This window comes from Chiloscyllium plagiosum, chromosome 1 (assembly GCF_004010195.1).
Source record: "Chiloscyllium plagiosum isolate BGI_BamShark_2017 chromosome 1, ASM401019v2, whole genome shotgun sequence".
In the NCBI taxonomy this organism is placed as follows: domain Eukaryota; kingdom Metazoa; phylum Chordata; class Chondrichthyes; order Orectolobiformes; family Hemiscylliidae; genus Chiloscyllium; species Chiloscyllium plagiosum.
The window spans coordinates 93,081,963-93,098,757 of NC_057710.1; the positions used below are offsets into that span (position 1 = coordinate 93,081,963).

The window sequence follows — 16,795 nt, forward strand, 5'->3', positions numbered from 1 at the left end:
CCACTTTCCTCTGCTGCCTGTCCCGAAGTCCACCTTGGAGGATGGTCACCCGAAGGTCCGAGGCTGAAAGTCCTGGACCACTGAAATGTTCCCTAACTGGGAGGGAACCCTCCTGTCTGTTGATTGTTGTGCGGTGCCCATTCATCCATTGTCATAGCCTTTGCTCAGTTTCCCCAATGTACCATGCCTCCAGGCATCCCTGCCTGCAACGTATAAGATAGACAACGTTGGCTGAGTCACCTGAGTACCTGCCATGTACAAGGTGGGAGGTGTTCCCACGCGTCATAGTGGTATCTATGTCCATAATCTGACACATCTTGCAGCGTCCACCGTGACAGGGTTGTATGGAGTTGTCCTGAGAGCCGGGCAGTTTGCTACGAACAATGATCTGTTTGAGGTTTGGCGATTGTTTAAAGGCAAGTAGTGGAGGTGTGGGGAAGGTCTTGGTGCGGGGCTCATCCTCATTGATAATGTGTTGCAGGTCACGAAGAACATGGCGTAATTTTTCAGCCCCTTGGTAATACTGAACAACGAAGGGTACCCTGTCAGTTGCAGCACATGTCTGTCTCCTGAAGAGGTCATTACGAACTGGCGGTCGATGAGTTGGGCATCGTACCCCGTTCTTGTGAGGGCATCCTTGAGTACTTCCAGGTGTCCTTATTTGAGCAGATCCAGTGTAAGCGTAGGGCTTGTCCATAGGGAATGGCTGTTATAATATGTTTTGGGTGGAAGCTGGAGAAGTGTAGCATTGTGAGGTTGTCTGTGGGTTTGCGGTAGAGTGTGGTGCTGAGGTGTCCGTCCTTGATGGAGACGCATGTGTCCAAGAATGAGACAGATTGTCGAGAGTAGTCCCCACCATCAAACTCACCATGGACTACTTTTCACATAGAAGGTGTTGCATGTATGGAATGAGTTGCCAGAGGAAATGGTGGAGGATAGTACAATTCCAACTTTTAAAAGGCATCTGGACAAATAGATGAATAGGAAGGGTTTAGAGGGATATGAGCCACATTCTGACAAATGGGATTAGATTAATTTAGGATATCAGGTCAGTATGGATGAGTTGGACTGAAGGGCCTGTTTCCATGCTTTACAGCTCCATGACTCTACACTACTGATGTTCAGCAGCAGCTTGTACCATCCAAAAGATGTACTGCAGAAGTTTAAAAGATTTCTCAGAAAGCAACTTCCAACACTGACCACTGCCATCTAAAAGGTCAAGGACAGCAAATCCATGGGAACACCAACACCTGCAAAATCCCCTCTAAGCCCACACAATTGTACTTGGAAATATATCATTGCTTTGTGTCACTGGGTTAAAATGCTGGAACTCCTTTCTGAACTACATTGGAGATTACATTTGATTTATGTTTGTCAGGTACCTAAACACAGTGAAAAGTTTTGTTTTGCAGGTAGTATAGGTGAATCATGACAAACGAGAGCATACAGATCATAGGGTACTTAGACACAGTGAGGCATAAAAAGGAGGTGCACAAAGCAAGATCAACATGAAATTTGCAATTGGAGTGGTCCATTCAACTGTCTAATAAAAGCAGAGAAGAAACTGTTCTTGAACTTGTTGGTACGTGTGTTCAAACTTCTGTATCTTCTGCATGATGGAAGAGATTGGAAGAGAATATGACCGGACTGGGAGGGGTCTTTGATGGTGTTGGCAGCCTTTCTGTGGCAATGAGAAGTGTAAATGGATTCCATGGATGGGAGGTAGGCTTCAGTGATGGACTGGGCTGTGCACACAGCTTTCTGTCATCTCTTATGGTCCAGGGCAGAGCAGTTGCCGTATCAGATTGTTATGCAACTAGATAGAATGCTTTCTATGGAACGTCTGTAAAAATTGTAACGTAGAGGTGCTGGTATTGGATTTGAGTGAACAAAGTTAAAAATCACACAACTCCATGTTACAGTCCAACAGGTTTATTCGGAAGTACTAGCTTTCAGAGTGTTGCTCCTTCATCAGGAAGCTGTGGATTAGGATCATAAGACACAGAACTTATAGCAAAAGATCACAGTGTTATGCATGCAACTGATATGATATATTGAACAAACTTAGCAATCTTGGTAATATTTTGTTATAAATTCTGCATCTTAAGATCCTGCTCCACAGCTACCTGATAAAGGAGCATTGTTTCAAAAGCTAGTACTTTCAAATCAACCTATTGGACTGTAACCTGGTGTTGTGTGATTTTTAACTGTGTAAAAGTTGGTGAGGGTCCTTATGGACATGCCGAATTTCCCAAGCTGCCTGAGAAAGAAGAGGCGTTATTGTGCCTTTTTGGGAGATCCAGGGCAGATTGTTGGTTATCATCACTCTTCGGAACTTAATGCTCTCGACCCTCTCCAAGTTAGCTCCATCTATTTACATCAAATGGACGAGAGCAGTTCAGGAAGGCAGCTTAATACCACCTCCTCAAAGGCAATTAGGGATGGGCAATAAATGTTAGCCTAGCCATCAACTTGAGTCAACAAATTGTTCAATATGCATTTACTCATTGGGGGAAAATATTAAAAAACTTTGGGTAAAGATCACGCTACTCTATTACATACCTCCAAAGGTACATGAGCAATGCTATGAAATAGCTCAAGAAAACAAACTGCTGTTGGTTGTATTCCCAATTAATGGATCTGAATGTTTATTTGATTAAGGGTGGAATTTTGTTTTTCTACAAGATATTATTAGTGTTCATTTGAAATACTATCCAGTTTTAGTTTCCACACAATATGAAGGCTTTGCAAAGAGTATGGCAGGATGTGCAAAAATTCATTCATTTAGGAAGGAGGAGAACACACCCCCATCTACACCAATGGAGCTCAGGTAGCGAGGGAATAGATTGTGTTCCAGTTGAAAGTTTTTCTTTTCAATTATATATGCTTAGAAGGAGCAGAGGATTAAGGACAAGTTTAGGATAAATGTCAAAAGATGAATCTTCACCAATATAAAGGTAGACCTCTGGCAATGGCTGCCCAGGCAGTGGGTACATTGCTTCAAATAAGAGCTGGATTTGTTGATTGAGGTGGATTTCAACTGGTGCTCAAGGTCGATATTTCAGAAAGTTCAGGACAGAAGTGATATTCTGGACTAAGTTTGATATGTGTAGGAGAGTTATTGACTCTGGTCCAGAATTGATTGAGTGGAAGAATATTTTCTTGTCACATTTTATGTTCAAATTTGCCTGTGCTTTCTATTTTTCTTGACTCTCCCAGGAGACCACTTGATTTTGGTGAAGTAGGAATCTATGTGCTGAACAACACTGGGGACAATTTGGATGTGTAATATAAAGGGTTACTTTTTGATATGCAGATGAGGCACTGCATCATCATAGGAAGCAGTGCAACCATATGAAGTGGCCTTGATGTCTCACAACCTCATGGGAAGTCAAAGTTCATATTAGATGTTGTTTTTGTTGTTATATAGAAATTTTTGTTTCCATTCCTATCTCAGCAAACTTAATAAATATTATTTTTCAGCACCAAAAATACATTAAGACAACAACCACCGACAATAATTTAGGATGAACCACAGAGACTTTTCCTTCCCATCATTGTTCACATCTGCACCTATTTTTAATACCTTAAGGCTGATTTCTCTGCTTATAAGTGCAAGCACTTCCAAGGTTAGCATATCTGAATTTTAATCTAACCTTTTATTTTGGTTTTCAATTGGTTTCACTCTTACGTTTACAAAATTTCCAAAGTTTGACTATGTAATGTTAACTCCAGTGGTTATAGAAATCATGACAGAAATATAGAGCTACTTTTATAAATTTTGTTCTATAACCATAATCTAAGCAGGAAAAAAGGTGAACACAAATTATTCAATTGTACTAAAAACATTTTTACATCAAGTTAGCCTTGACTCAATGCCAGTTCTCTCATCTATGAATCATAAGGTTTTGAGTTTAAGTTGAGGGCAACAGGTAAGTGATTGGTTTGTGAGCATTTTGCTGTTTCTTTAGAAATTCCTGTAGAAGTTGGTCCTCAATTTACAAACATCCGACTTACAAATGCTCGTACTTATGAATGTGAGTCCACAATCATGGTTGGGAGAGGCAACAGTTGAATGGTATTGTCACTGGGCTGTTCATGTTCTGTGGAGTCCCAGGTTCAAATCCTATCATACTAGATGGTGGAATTTAAATTTACTTATAAACAAAGTCTGGAATTAAGAGTCATCTAATGATGACCATGGATCCATTGTCAATTGTCAGAAAAAACCCATCTGGTTCACAAATGTCCTTTGGGAAGGAAACTGCTGTCCTTACCAGGTCTGGCCTACATGTGACTCCAGATCCACAGCAATGTGTTTGAATCTAAACTGCATGCTGGGTGTTTAGGGATGTGTAATAAACACTGGCTTAGCTAGCAACAATCTCATCCCATGAATAAAAAGAAGGTTTTGATATCCCAACCCAATTTAGTATCACCTGCCAGCACCCGGTCCATATCTCTCCAAACCCTTTCTATTTATATACCCATCCAAATGCCTTTTAAATGTTGCAATTGTACCAGCCTCCACCACATCCTCTGGCAGCTTGGTCCATACATGTACCACCTTCTGTTTGAAAAAGTTGCCTCTTAGGTCTCTTTTATATCTTTCCCCTCTCACCCTAAACCTATGCCCTCTCGTTCTGACTCCCCGACCCCAGGGAACAGACTTTGTCTATTTATCCTATCCATGCCCCTCATAATTTTGTAAACCTCCATAATGTCACCCCTCAACTTCCGACACTCCAGAGGAAACAGCCACAGCCTGTTCAGCCTCTCCCTATAGCTCAAATCCTCCTACCCTGGCAACATCCTGTAAATCTTTTATGAACCCTTTCAAGTTTCACAACATCTTTCCAATAGGAAGGAGACCAGAATTGCACACAATATTCCAAAAGTGGCCTAACCAGTGTCCTGTACTGCCGCAACGTGACCTCCCAACTCCTGTACTCAATACTCTGAGCAATAAAGGAAAGCATACCAGACGCCTCCTTCACTATCATATCGACCTGCGGCTCCACTTTCAAGTTTTAGTTTTAAAACACTTACATATAAACATTTCACATATGTGTGAATAGCTACTTTCCATTTTCCTGCATTGTGTTCTCACTTGCATACAAATCGACTTGTGAAAAGACTCCAGAATGGAACTCATTTGCAACCTGGGGACTTCTTGTAATTAATTATTAATTGTAAGGAAGGAATAGTGCAAAGACAGTAATGTCACAGCAAAGTCCTATATTAATTGGTTAGTGAATATCTACCATTAAAATCACTGTGAAAATAACTAAATTAATTAATTATTTTTCAGAACAGGTGGATCATAGAAAAATGCACATGTTTTACATAACTCTTAAGTATCTACATTGATAAAGGTGGAGTAACTGATTGTTGAGCAAGGGTGAGTAATCTTCCTAGTCTCCAGTTTGTAGTAAATAATATGTAATGAGAAAGTATATATAATAAATGTTTAAGGGATGGCAGCATAGCTCAGCCAAGCGAAATTTCCATCCTGTGGCATGTGGGGAGATGTGAACACTTCACGTGACCCTGGCAAATATAGTACAGGACTGTCATCAGCTGCAGAATCCTGAGCTTAAAGTTCAGAACTACAACTGGAGAATGGAGAAAGATGGGATTCTGAAGAAGGATCACTGGACCAGAAACATTAACTCTCCTTTTTCTCCACATATGCTGACCAGACTTGCTGAGCTTTTCCAGCAATTTCAGTGTTTGTCCCCTGAGTCTACCTTGCATACTAATTGGTTTTCAATTTTTTGATACAGATGAGGGTGCTGATTCCTCAGAGGAATGTAGCAAGAGCCAAGTTTGTGGCATCACAAGTGATTCAACTGAACAAGTAAAGAGGGATGGAGGGAAGAAAAAAGTGCAAAACTATAGTAATAGGCAAGTCAATGGTTAGGGGAATAGACAAGCATTTGTTATGTTAAAGATTAATTGAAAGCCTTTAAGTTAATTGTCAAAACATGTAATTTGAATACATAAAATGGCTGCAAATAATGTACTAGGAGAAAGTGAGGACTGCAGATGCTGGAGGTCAGAGCTGAAAAATGTGTTGCTAGAAAAGCGCAGCAGGTCAGGCAGCATCAAAGGAACAGGAGAATCGACCTTTCGGGCCAAACGTCGATTCTCCTGCTCCTTTGATGCTGCCTGACCTGCTGCGCTTTTCCGGCAACACATTTTTCAGCTGCAAATAATGTATATAAATTAGAATTATAACAATGCTTCAGATCAAAAACTTATGCAAATTATATAAATATACGTTCAAAATAAGATTAATGAAAAACATTGAATGGTTCAAGGTCAGTTATGCACAAAGATAAAGACCAAACACACAAAATTAAAGAATATTCAGTCAATCAAATATAACAAGACATGGAAAGTGTAAAACTTGAACTTTTTACCAGATGTTAAAAGTTATCGTCTCTGGAGAATCCATTAACTAGCAATATCTGAAAAGGGATGTGCCTTGTGGAACCGAAGTTAATCAGATATGAGAAGCATGCTTATGTGCACTTCTCAGTTATCCTGCTGAAATTAATCTTGTGTTGAAAAGGGATAGCAAATTAAGTTAAACATAGGTATTTAGAATTAGAAAGAAACTGATTGAGTGGTTTAAGTCTTATGACTCTCTTCAGAACTGAAAGGAGCTTGAAAATGATGGTTTCTGTGCTATTTATCAAAGGCGAAAGAAGACCAAATGGAACAGATGGTGAGGGTGTTCAGAGCAAAAGACAAAGGAAGTGTTATTGGCAATATTGATAGATATAAATGAATAATAGGTATGTATCTGAGCTGTTAATAGCAGAAAATAAATCAGCTCTGCCAGAAGCAAAACTTACAAACAAGACACTGGTAAGAGCGAGAAGCGGGGGGTAATCAGAGTGACAGAGTTCATAGTCTGAAGTTGTTGAACTCAGTGTTGATCCTGAAGGTTGTAAAAAGCCCATATGGAAAATATGATGCTGTTCCTTCATCTTGTGTTAGGCGGCAGCAGACCAGAGGCAGAAATATCTGCATGAGGCATAGAGTTGTTGCGTTTTCGTAACATAGAACAAGGCCCTTTGGCCCATCATATCTGTTGCAGTCGTCAAATGTATGTCTATCCTAATCCTATTTTCCAGCCCTTGGTCCATTGCCTTATGTTCTTGCTTCTACCAGCCTTTTAGGTAATGATTTCCAGATACCCATCACCCTCTGGGTGAAAAGATGTTTCCTCAGATCCCCGTTAAATCTCTACATTAGATCCAACCTAATATTGTGTGGACATTGAGAACTATTTCTTTAAACATTTAAACATATAATAGATATGTCATACTTTAAAATAAATGAATGCAGTGCTTGATGTGATTACACAGATTTCACAGTATGAAAAATATCCTTATGATTATGCTTAAGTTCAGAATATTTGTAGATATTGAATTTAGAACATTATAGGGGGCTTTAAATTACAAGTGGCAGGCTGTGTTATATTTGTCTACTAAGTTGACTAAAGTCTATAATTAGAGCTTTATAAATAGCATATAGGCCTTCTTGTTTTGTAGTCAATCAATGCTAGAGTCTGCTTGTTCAATGTACTTTTTAATTCTGCCCAAAAACAGGTTTTACTCTGCAGTGGTTGCTTTATTTAAGGTATGTATACAATTGACAATTTCACAGCTAAGAAGCTGGAAATATATCTTTGTTATCTAGTTGCTGAGTAAGCATTCGACAATCAATGTAGGCAAGATTATAGTTAGTAGATAATGTCAATACCACTGAAACTTTCTGTAAGGCATGTCAAGTACTTGTCCGAGTCTGCTTCTGAATTTGTCACAATAATACTGTCTGTGTTACTATTTATAAATGACAAAAAATGCATTAATCTCTGTGACCTGTACTTAAAAAATGTATTTCCAAATTATGACATCTTGATTTTTTAATTAATTAGTTAATAGTTTGCTAAACTATGAAGACATAAGTTTCCTATGTTATGGATTTATTAGAACTATCGTGTGTTTCTTACAGTTGTGTTTAAAATGAATGCATTGCTTGGTCTTAATGGACTTGACATTTGGCCACTTGGCTTTGCTGGCAGAAACAGATGTTCATATTGCATGTGACAACCTGACTCCCCAAGACAGAAAAACAATAAAATTGATTGAGTCGGTTGTCATTAAAATATGTATTATCATTTAAATTAAACATTTAATTAGACTCTCAATTTTGTTTTCGCTATGAAATTTTACATTACATAATTAGAAATTGTTTTTCTGAAATCAATTATTTCATTTGTACTTTATGAGTACTATGTAGATTTTTGTATTATGCAAACAGTATGGGCTGAATTTTTCATGTTTAAGCAAAGTGTTTATTCAAACGGGATACACGGTACCTATATGTCATGGCTCGTAGTGATTTTTCTCTAACAATCCTCCAACCTTCGCCTCATTAATTATACATCTGGCCTCAATGGCACCCCCCACTAAACCATGCTCCACACCCGGCACCTTCCCTTGCCACCGCAAGGGAATTTTTTTACAGCCTAAAATGCATTCTAATTTCCTATGGCCAGTACGATGGCTGATTAGTTAGCACTGCTGCCTCACAGCGCTAGGGACCCAGGATCGATTCCAGCATCAAGCGACTGTCCGTGTGGAGTTTGTATATTCTCCCTAGGTCTGCATGGGTTTCCTCTGGGTGCTCCAGTTTCCTCCCACAATCCGAAGATGTGCAGGTTAGGTGAATTGGTCATGCTAAATTGCCCAGAGTGTTTAGGTGCATTAGTCAAGGGTAAATGTAGATAAATAGAGTAGGGGAATGAGTCTGGTTGGGTTAGTCTTCGGAGGATCGGTGTAGACCTGTTGGGCCAAATGGCCTGTTTCCACACTGTAGGGATTCTATTCTATCTATGCTAATATCTTTAGTTGTACTACAGACCTTCCCTCTGATTTCTATACCTATATCTTCCCTCTGACGAGTGAACACCGATTCCAAGTATTCATTTAGAATCCCACTTAGATCCTCTGGCTCGCGCAAAAATGGTGGACCTTAATGGGCTCAACTCTTTACCTCATTATCCTTTTGCCCTTAATGTGCCAGTAAAACTATTTAGGATTTTCCTTTATTTTACCTACCAGTATCTTTTCATCTCCTGTAGCTCTTCTAATGTCTTTTTTTTAAATATTCACCTTTCCATCTTCTGTACTCCTCCAGGGTTTCTACTGCTTTGAACCCTTGGTATCTGCACTAAGCCTCTCTTTTTCTCTCAATCCAATGCTGAATATTCCTTGATATCCCCTGTTCTTTGGATTTGATGGTCCCGACATTTTTCTTTATTGGAATGTTTTGGCCCAGTACACTCCATATTTCCTTTCTGAATGCATCTGTCTGAGACATATTTATAGTCCAGTCTAGTCAATTATATCTGATCTTATTAAAATCAACCTTTCCCTTGTTGAGAACTTTGATTGCAGGCCCATCCTTGTCTTAATCTATGGCTAATCAAAAGGCTGAATGCAGGGAAGGGATGGCCACTGAAAACCATTCCTGCTGTTGCTTTCAACCCTCATGGTCTCAACCCAAATGACCTCCACCAACCCCACAAAAGAAATTACCTCTTCTGTTGTCAATCCATCTGTCTGGGAGTCCTGGGAGCATTAGACCAACAGGATCTAGGCCCTCGTCCCTGGTTGCTGAACGCCAGAACTGCCAGTCTCTGCACGATCAGCAATTAGCTGCTTGATTGCAAGAAGATTTAGTACACTTTTAGATCCTAACAGGGCATGGGTCTTTTTCCGCTAACTCTCTCATTTTTGGATTCATTTGAAAATGGAAATATAGTGTCCAAAAACAGATAGCTCTGGAAATACTCCGTAGAATAGGTAGCATCAATGTTTAAAGAAGTGGGATTATAGTTTAGGATCTGAGGGCACATTGATCTGAATTATTAATTTTAGCTTCTATACCCATAGGTGTTTGCCGTGCTGGGTATTTCCAGTGTTATGTGCTTTATTTTCTTTCTTTTGTTTGAAACAGCACATATTTTAATTTTCTCACAAGAATAATTTATAGATATTATTTTCAAAGTTTCTCCTTGTGACACTTAATGTGGTGAAGAAGTTGAGTTTTCCAAAACAAAATCTGTGTGTGTCCTTCTGTAAATGTCTGTCCAACAGCATGTTTTCTTACCAATCGGTATTGAAACGATTTACCAAGAAATTGATTACGTATAATATATAGCTCAATAGCACAAGTGTAGATTTTCCTGTTGTGCACCATCCCAGATACTACACAAGGTGTTTTCAGTTCATCAAAAATGTGAACTGTCATTAAAACTAATTCTTGCACTGAATATCAGTAAAGAGTATTAGGAGACTAATCTAATTTGTAACATCATTTTATTATTACTATTCCACATCTGCTGGCTTAGAAGAAAATTAAATATACTACTGACAATTTTATATTTCATCCTACCAGAATAATCTGCTGATAACAATTAATTTAAACACAAAAGACTTAATGATACTTTTTGCTGTTTTTCTGTTTTTTTAGAATGTCTACCTTTGAACAGTTTAATCCAGACTTTTACCAATCAAATTATGATATTAATGACCAGCAGCAAACCTCATATAACTATGGAGGTAGCAGTGGTCCTGATTCAAGTAGGTAAGAAAATTTATGTGATTAAATATTATGAAGTTAACAGGACTGTGTCAGGTTTGTACACAACGTAAACCTCCCCACACCCTTCTTCATCTAACCCACCAACATTAACTTCTGACAACAAAACAGAAATTGCTGGAGAAACCCAGCAGGCCTGGCAGCATCTGTGGGTTCACTCAACTTGAAATGTTAACAATATTTTGTCTCCACAGATGCTGCCAGTCCTGCTGAGTTTCTCCAGCAATTTCTGTTTTTGTTCCAAGTTTCCAGCCTCCACAGTTCTTTGTTTTATGATAACATTAACTTTCCATTCTTTCTCCATCTTCTGCTTATTTATCTTTCCCTTAAATGCAAATGCACTACTCTCTTCGATTCCTCCCTGTGTTGTAGAGTTGCAGACATTAATTGCTCTCTGAATTCTCTTCTGAATTCTTGACTTTTTTATGACTACCTTCTAGTCATAGTGACTAATTTTGGTCTCCTCCACAAAAAAATTCTTCCATAATCTTAAAAGGCCTCCTCCCATTGTGTTACTGTGGCAACATGATTTGACTCCTGTTACACATCTGATTTATGGTAAAACCTTTTCAAAATCCAAACAGATTACTACAACTGCAATACTGCTTTTGATGTTCTCCATCAAGAATAATGAATCAATGTACATATCCATTCTCTAAAATGACTTTCGTGATGTCATTTCATTAAGAAACATAAAAAGAAAGTTGATTGGTCGGTTGATTTATTGTTATCATATGTACCAGTATACAGTGAAAAGTATTGTTTTGCATGCTATACAGGCAGATCGTATTATACAAAGTGCATCAGTGTAGATTTTAGATTTAAATTTAGATTTGGTTTTTATTGTTATGTGTACTCAAGCATGGAGTACAAGAGTACAGTACAAAATGTATAATGTCACCAAATGTAGTGCCACCTTAGGTACAAAGTAACTAGGTACAAAATTTTAGAGAAAAAGAAAAATAAAGTAGCAGAACTGGGTGCAAAATGCAGTGTTACAGCTGCAGAGAATGCGCAGCAAGACAGATCAGAATTAACGCTTGAAAGGTCAATTCAAAAGTCAGAACACAATGGAGAAGAATCTATTCTTGAATCTATTTGTTTGTGTATTCAAACTTTTATATCTTCTGCTCGACAGTAGAGGGTGAAAGAGAGTATAACTGGGGTGGGAGGGGTCTTTGATTATCTTGGTTGCTTACCCAAGGCAGCAGGATGTATTGATGGAGTCAGTGATGGAAGATTGGTTTGAGTGATGGATTGACTCTCTATACTTTCTTGCGGTCTTGGGAAGAGCAGTTGCCAAACCTTACTGTCCTGCATCTAGATAGGATGCTTTCTTTGATGCATCTATAAAAATTGATAAGAGTCCTTGGGGACATGTTGAATTTCCCTAGCTTCCTGAGGAAGTAGAGATGTTGTTGTGCTTTCTTGACCGTTACTTCCATGTGAAAGGACCATGGATGCAGAGTTTAAACTGTTTCGAGCAACATTTTTGTAACTGTTTAATGTGATTCTAGTCTAGCCTTCCGTGAAAAGCAGAAGATTGACATACCACTACATATGTTTTACAGGCTTCGTTTATGTTACAAATGATAGATCCATATTCTTTCTGTGGAGTGATATTACATGCAGGTTGATTGGAAGCTCGTGTTGTGCATAATAGTAGTTTTGGTTTAGTTTTTTTTAAGTCTTGCATCATCTTCATGATAATCTTCCACTTACTCAGATGTTGGAGATAACATTGACACATATCAAGACCAATATTTGTACCTGCTGCAACAGGAACCTTATAATGTAGTATTAGCTTCATACAATCTCCTATTTGTTACAAAAGGGTTTTCATAACATTATTGATGCATTTTTCTTACCTTAATTAGAAATCTGTATTACTACAGGTCTCTTGTGTGTCATTTGAGGGATGAATACTTAGTGCATTTAAGAAATACTACCGTGCATTAATATATATATATATATATATATATAAATGCACGGTAGTATATATATATATCACTCGATAAGATAGCGTGTTAATTTCATGCTGAATTATAGGTTTTAGCACATGTTAAATAATTCAAATAAATGATAATAAACTTCTTTCTTACCACTTAAAATCAATTATTGATTAATGCACTAATTGAATGCTTTGTTCATAAAGCACTTTAAACATTTAAAGTTCACTTTTTTGTAAAAAAACAGTACAAAAGTGTTATAGCTTTTAGCACTACTACCTCACAGTGCCAGGGACCCAGGTTTGATTCCAGTCTTGGGCAACTGTCTGCGTGGAGTTTGTGCATTCTTCCCATGTCTGCGTGGGTTTCCTCTGTGTGCTCTGGTCTTCTCACACAATCTAGAGATCTGCAAATTAGGTGGATTGGTCATGATAAAAAAATTGCCCCCTTGCAACCTGAGATGTGTAGATTAGCTGGGTTAGCCATGGTAAATACCCCATGTGGGGTTCCGGGGGTGGGTGTGGATGGGATGCTATTTGGAAGGTTGGTGCAGACTCAATGGGCTGAGTGGCCTCTTTTTGCACTGTAGAGATTCTGTGATTCTAGGTGCCAGCATTATGAATGGGAGGTTATCTTCTCCTGTAGACCTTCAATTCGTTTTTTAAGACTTATTCAACATACATTCATAGAAACAGACTTTGCATAAATTACTAATATGTAAGTAAAATACTGCAGATACTGGAAATCTAAAATAAGAGCAGCAAATGTTAGAAATATTCAATAAGTCCTGCTTATTTTCAGTTCAGTTTCAAGTATCAGTTCTTTTAGGTCAAGAGAAATGCCACTATACAGGGTCCAGTAGTAACTGTGACTGAACTAAGTAGACTTTGGGAGAGTAGACTAACTAGTAGCAGAAAATCTTTGTTAATAAGTGTAAGTAGCAATTTGTATTTAAAAAAAGCAGTAATTTTACTCTGAATCGGCTCAGTTTTTTGGACGAACAGAAAGATTTGACGATACAATTTCAAAATGTTAATACAATTGCATATGTAGCTCAGGAGATATATATGCAATCCAAAAGAATAATTATTATCCTACATTAAAGTTTAATGAGATTTCAATCAGAATTCTAGTTGCTCCAGAAATATATATGCAAATCAGTAAGTCTAATACATCAATGCTTAAAATACTCATCTAGTACCTCTTCCAACTCTCTGTCCCCCATTCTCTTCCTCTTTTTCTATTCTTTTCATTCCACCTGTCTTCCATCCTCTTTTCTTCTCCTTGTCATTTGTCTCTCCTCACCTTCCCTTCTTTAATCTGATTATTCCTTCTGCTCTGCAAACAGTGGATTTAAATATTGCACTTGATCTTAATTTGCTATAAAATCCCTTAAGAGTTTAACCAAAGAAATCATTGACAGTATACAGTCACTAACAGGCCTCATTCAATTTTCAAGTTCAAATGGCAACATCAAACCATGTATCCTGCACTGCCAACTTTTATGGCATCAGGGCACACCCTGGAGAAAATGCGTGTCTCGAGGGAATTCATAACAAGTACTTGGCATTTTCACTTTATTGTCGACTGGTTCTTCTATGTCTTTGCCTTTCAGTGAATTTGAGAATGGACACCCACAGCCCAAAATATTTGTTCCTTCAGAAATGACACAAACTTCAAACCTCTATGCAGGCCATATCTTACAACCACAAGAGCTGTACACTCCATTCAGCCCATCGTCCACAATATATGGTGGTGACACTGATGATGAACCATCACTTTTAGAAGGTAATCATTTATAATGTTAACTCGCAGTCTTGGAACATTGCAATCTGTATAACAAATGCTGCTTCTTGTTGTTTCACACAGTGTGTTACTGATTTCAATCATGATATTGCATTGGGATGCTCCTGTGAGGCAATTATAAGGTTGTGAAGTCAGAGTTAGCTTAAGTGGACTGGGAAAATAGTTAGCAAGCTCCCATTATAGAGAAGCATTGCCAGGCATTTCAGGAGATACTTTATAACACTCAACAAAGATGCTCCATTTGAGAAAGGAAGTGAATAGGATGATCCTTCTGTGGTTAAGAAAATTAACAATGATAATACATCGTGAGAAAAGATGTACAGTGCTGCAAAGATTAGTGACCAGAGCCTTATATAGTCTCGCAGTTCATCTCTGCTCTTGTTTTTTAGTCCACTTGAAATGAATGTGACCATTCCTAAACAACAACTGAACCTGCATGTTAACCCTAAGAGAGTCCTCAACCTCTAATTCCCTTTCTGCTTCAGATTTACGAAGCCTTTTCCCATTTAGAAAATAGTCTACACCTCTACTCTTCCTAACAAATGCACATAGCAAAGTGCATTGTATTCCATCTGCCATTTCTTTATCCACTCTTCTAGCCTGTCCATGGCCTTGTTTAGTCTCCCTGCTTCCTCAGCACTACCTGGCCTCCATCTATCTTTGTGTCATCTGCAAAAATCGCAACAATATCCTCAGTTCCTTCATCCAATTTGTTAACATATAAAATGAATATATATGGTTCTAACACTGAACTTTGCAAAACTCTACTAATCACCAGCTTCAATCTTGAAAAAGACCTCTTTATCCCCACTCTCTGCTAGTCAACCAATCCTCTATGCAACCAGTACCTTGTCCCTAATACCATGGGTTGTTGTCTTATTAAGCAGTTTCCTGCGCAGCACTTTGTCAAAGGCCTTCTTCATGTCTACTGGCTCTCCTTTCTCTAACTTTACTGTCACCTCCTCAAAAAATTCTAACTGATTTGTCAGACATGACCTCCCCTTGATGAAGTTATGCTGACTCAGCCCTATTTTACCTGGCACTTCAAAGTACTCTGCAATCTTATCTTTAATAATGGATTCTATAGCCTTACCAATGACCAAGGTCAGGCTAATTGACCTCTGGTTTCTCTGTCTTCTCCTCCCCTCCCTTCCTTCTTAAGAAGGGGTGTGACATTGTCCATTTTAAAGTCCTCTGGGATCCTCCTTGATTCCCGTGATTCCTGACAGATCACCACCAATTCTCTACAATCTCCTCTGCTATCTCCTTCAGAACTCTGAGGTATATTACATTTTTCCACCTTCAGACCTTTCGGCTTCTCCATCACCTTCTCCTTAGTGATGGCCTCTACATTCACCTCTGCCACCTGTCGTTTTTGAAGTATTGGTATGTTACAGGTGTGTTCCATCATGAAACCTAATGCAAAGTATCTGTTTAGTTCCTCACCATTTCTTTGTTCCCCATTGTTACCTATCCATCTTCATGTTCCAGCAGTCCAATGTCTCACTTATCTTTTAAATATCCAAACAAATTCCTGTAATCTTCTTTTATGTTACTAGCTTACTTTCATATTTCATCTTCTGTCACCTTATTGCTTTTTTAGTCCTCCTCTGTAAATTTTTAAAGGCTTCCTAATCCTCTGGCGTCCTGCTAATCTTTACCACATTGTATGCTTTTTCTTAGATTCCCTACAGTATGGAAACAGGCCCTTCGGCCCAACAAGTCCACACTGACCATCCGAAGAGTAACCCACCCAGATCTATTTCCCTCTAACTAATGCACTTAATACTACGGGCAATTTAGCACGGCCAATTCACCTGAGCTGCACATTTTTGGACTGTGGGGGGGAAACAGGAGCACCCGGAGGAAACCGGAGCACCCAGAGAAAACCCAAGCAGACACAGAGAGAACGCACAAACTCCACACAGACAGTTGCTCAAGGCTGGAATTGAACCCAGGACCCTGGTGCTGGGAGGCAGCAGTGCTAACCACTGAGCCACCATGCTGCTCCTGACTGCCCGTGTCAGACATGGTTGTCTTATCTGCCCCTTAGTATGTTTTGTTTTCATTGCCATGAATTTCTGTTGTGCCTCCCAAATTACCCCCAGAAACTCCTGTCATTGCTGCTCCACTGTCTTCCCTGCTGGCTCCCTTCCAATCAGTTTTGGCCAGCTCTTCCTTTATGTCTTTGTAGTTACCTGTACTCCATTATAATGCCATCACATATGACTCCAGCTTTTCCTTCCCAAATGTAAAGTGAATTCTATCATATTGTGGTCACTGCTCCCCAGAGAGCAGTTTGTCATTTGACACCCTGATCAAGTCTGATCAAATCCAGAATTGCCTGTTCCCTTGTA

At 38.8% G+C, this 16,795-nt stretch overlaps 1 protein-coding gene across 1 annotated transcript in view; it reads left to right on the top strand.

The window, feature by feature from the left end:
• Positions 1-7,544: 7,544 nt before the first annotated feature.
• Positions 7,545-16,795, top strand: part of LOC122550739 (protein YIPF5-like) — a 34,852-nt gene continuing 25,601 nt past the window's right edge. Inside the window, exons 1-3 of the mRNA XM_043691930.1 lie at positions 7,545-7,653; positions 10,555-10,668; positions 14,248-14,420. Coding sequence (XP_043547865.1) covers positions 10,556-10,668; positions 14,248-14,420 — 286 coding nt within the window. The 5' untranslated portion in view covers positions 7,545-7,653; position 10,555. The remainder of the gene's footprint in view (positions 7,654-10,554; positions 10,669-14,247; positions 14,421-16,795) is intronic.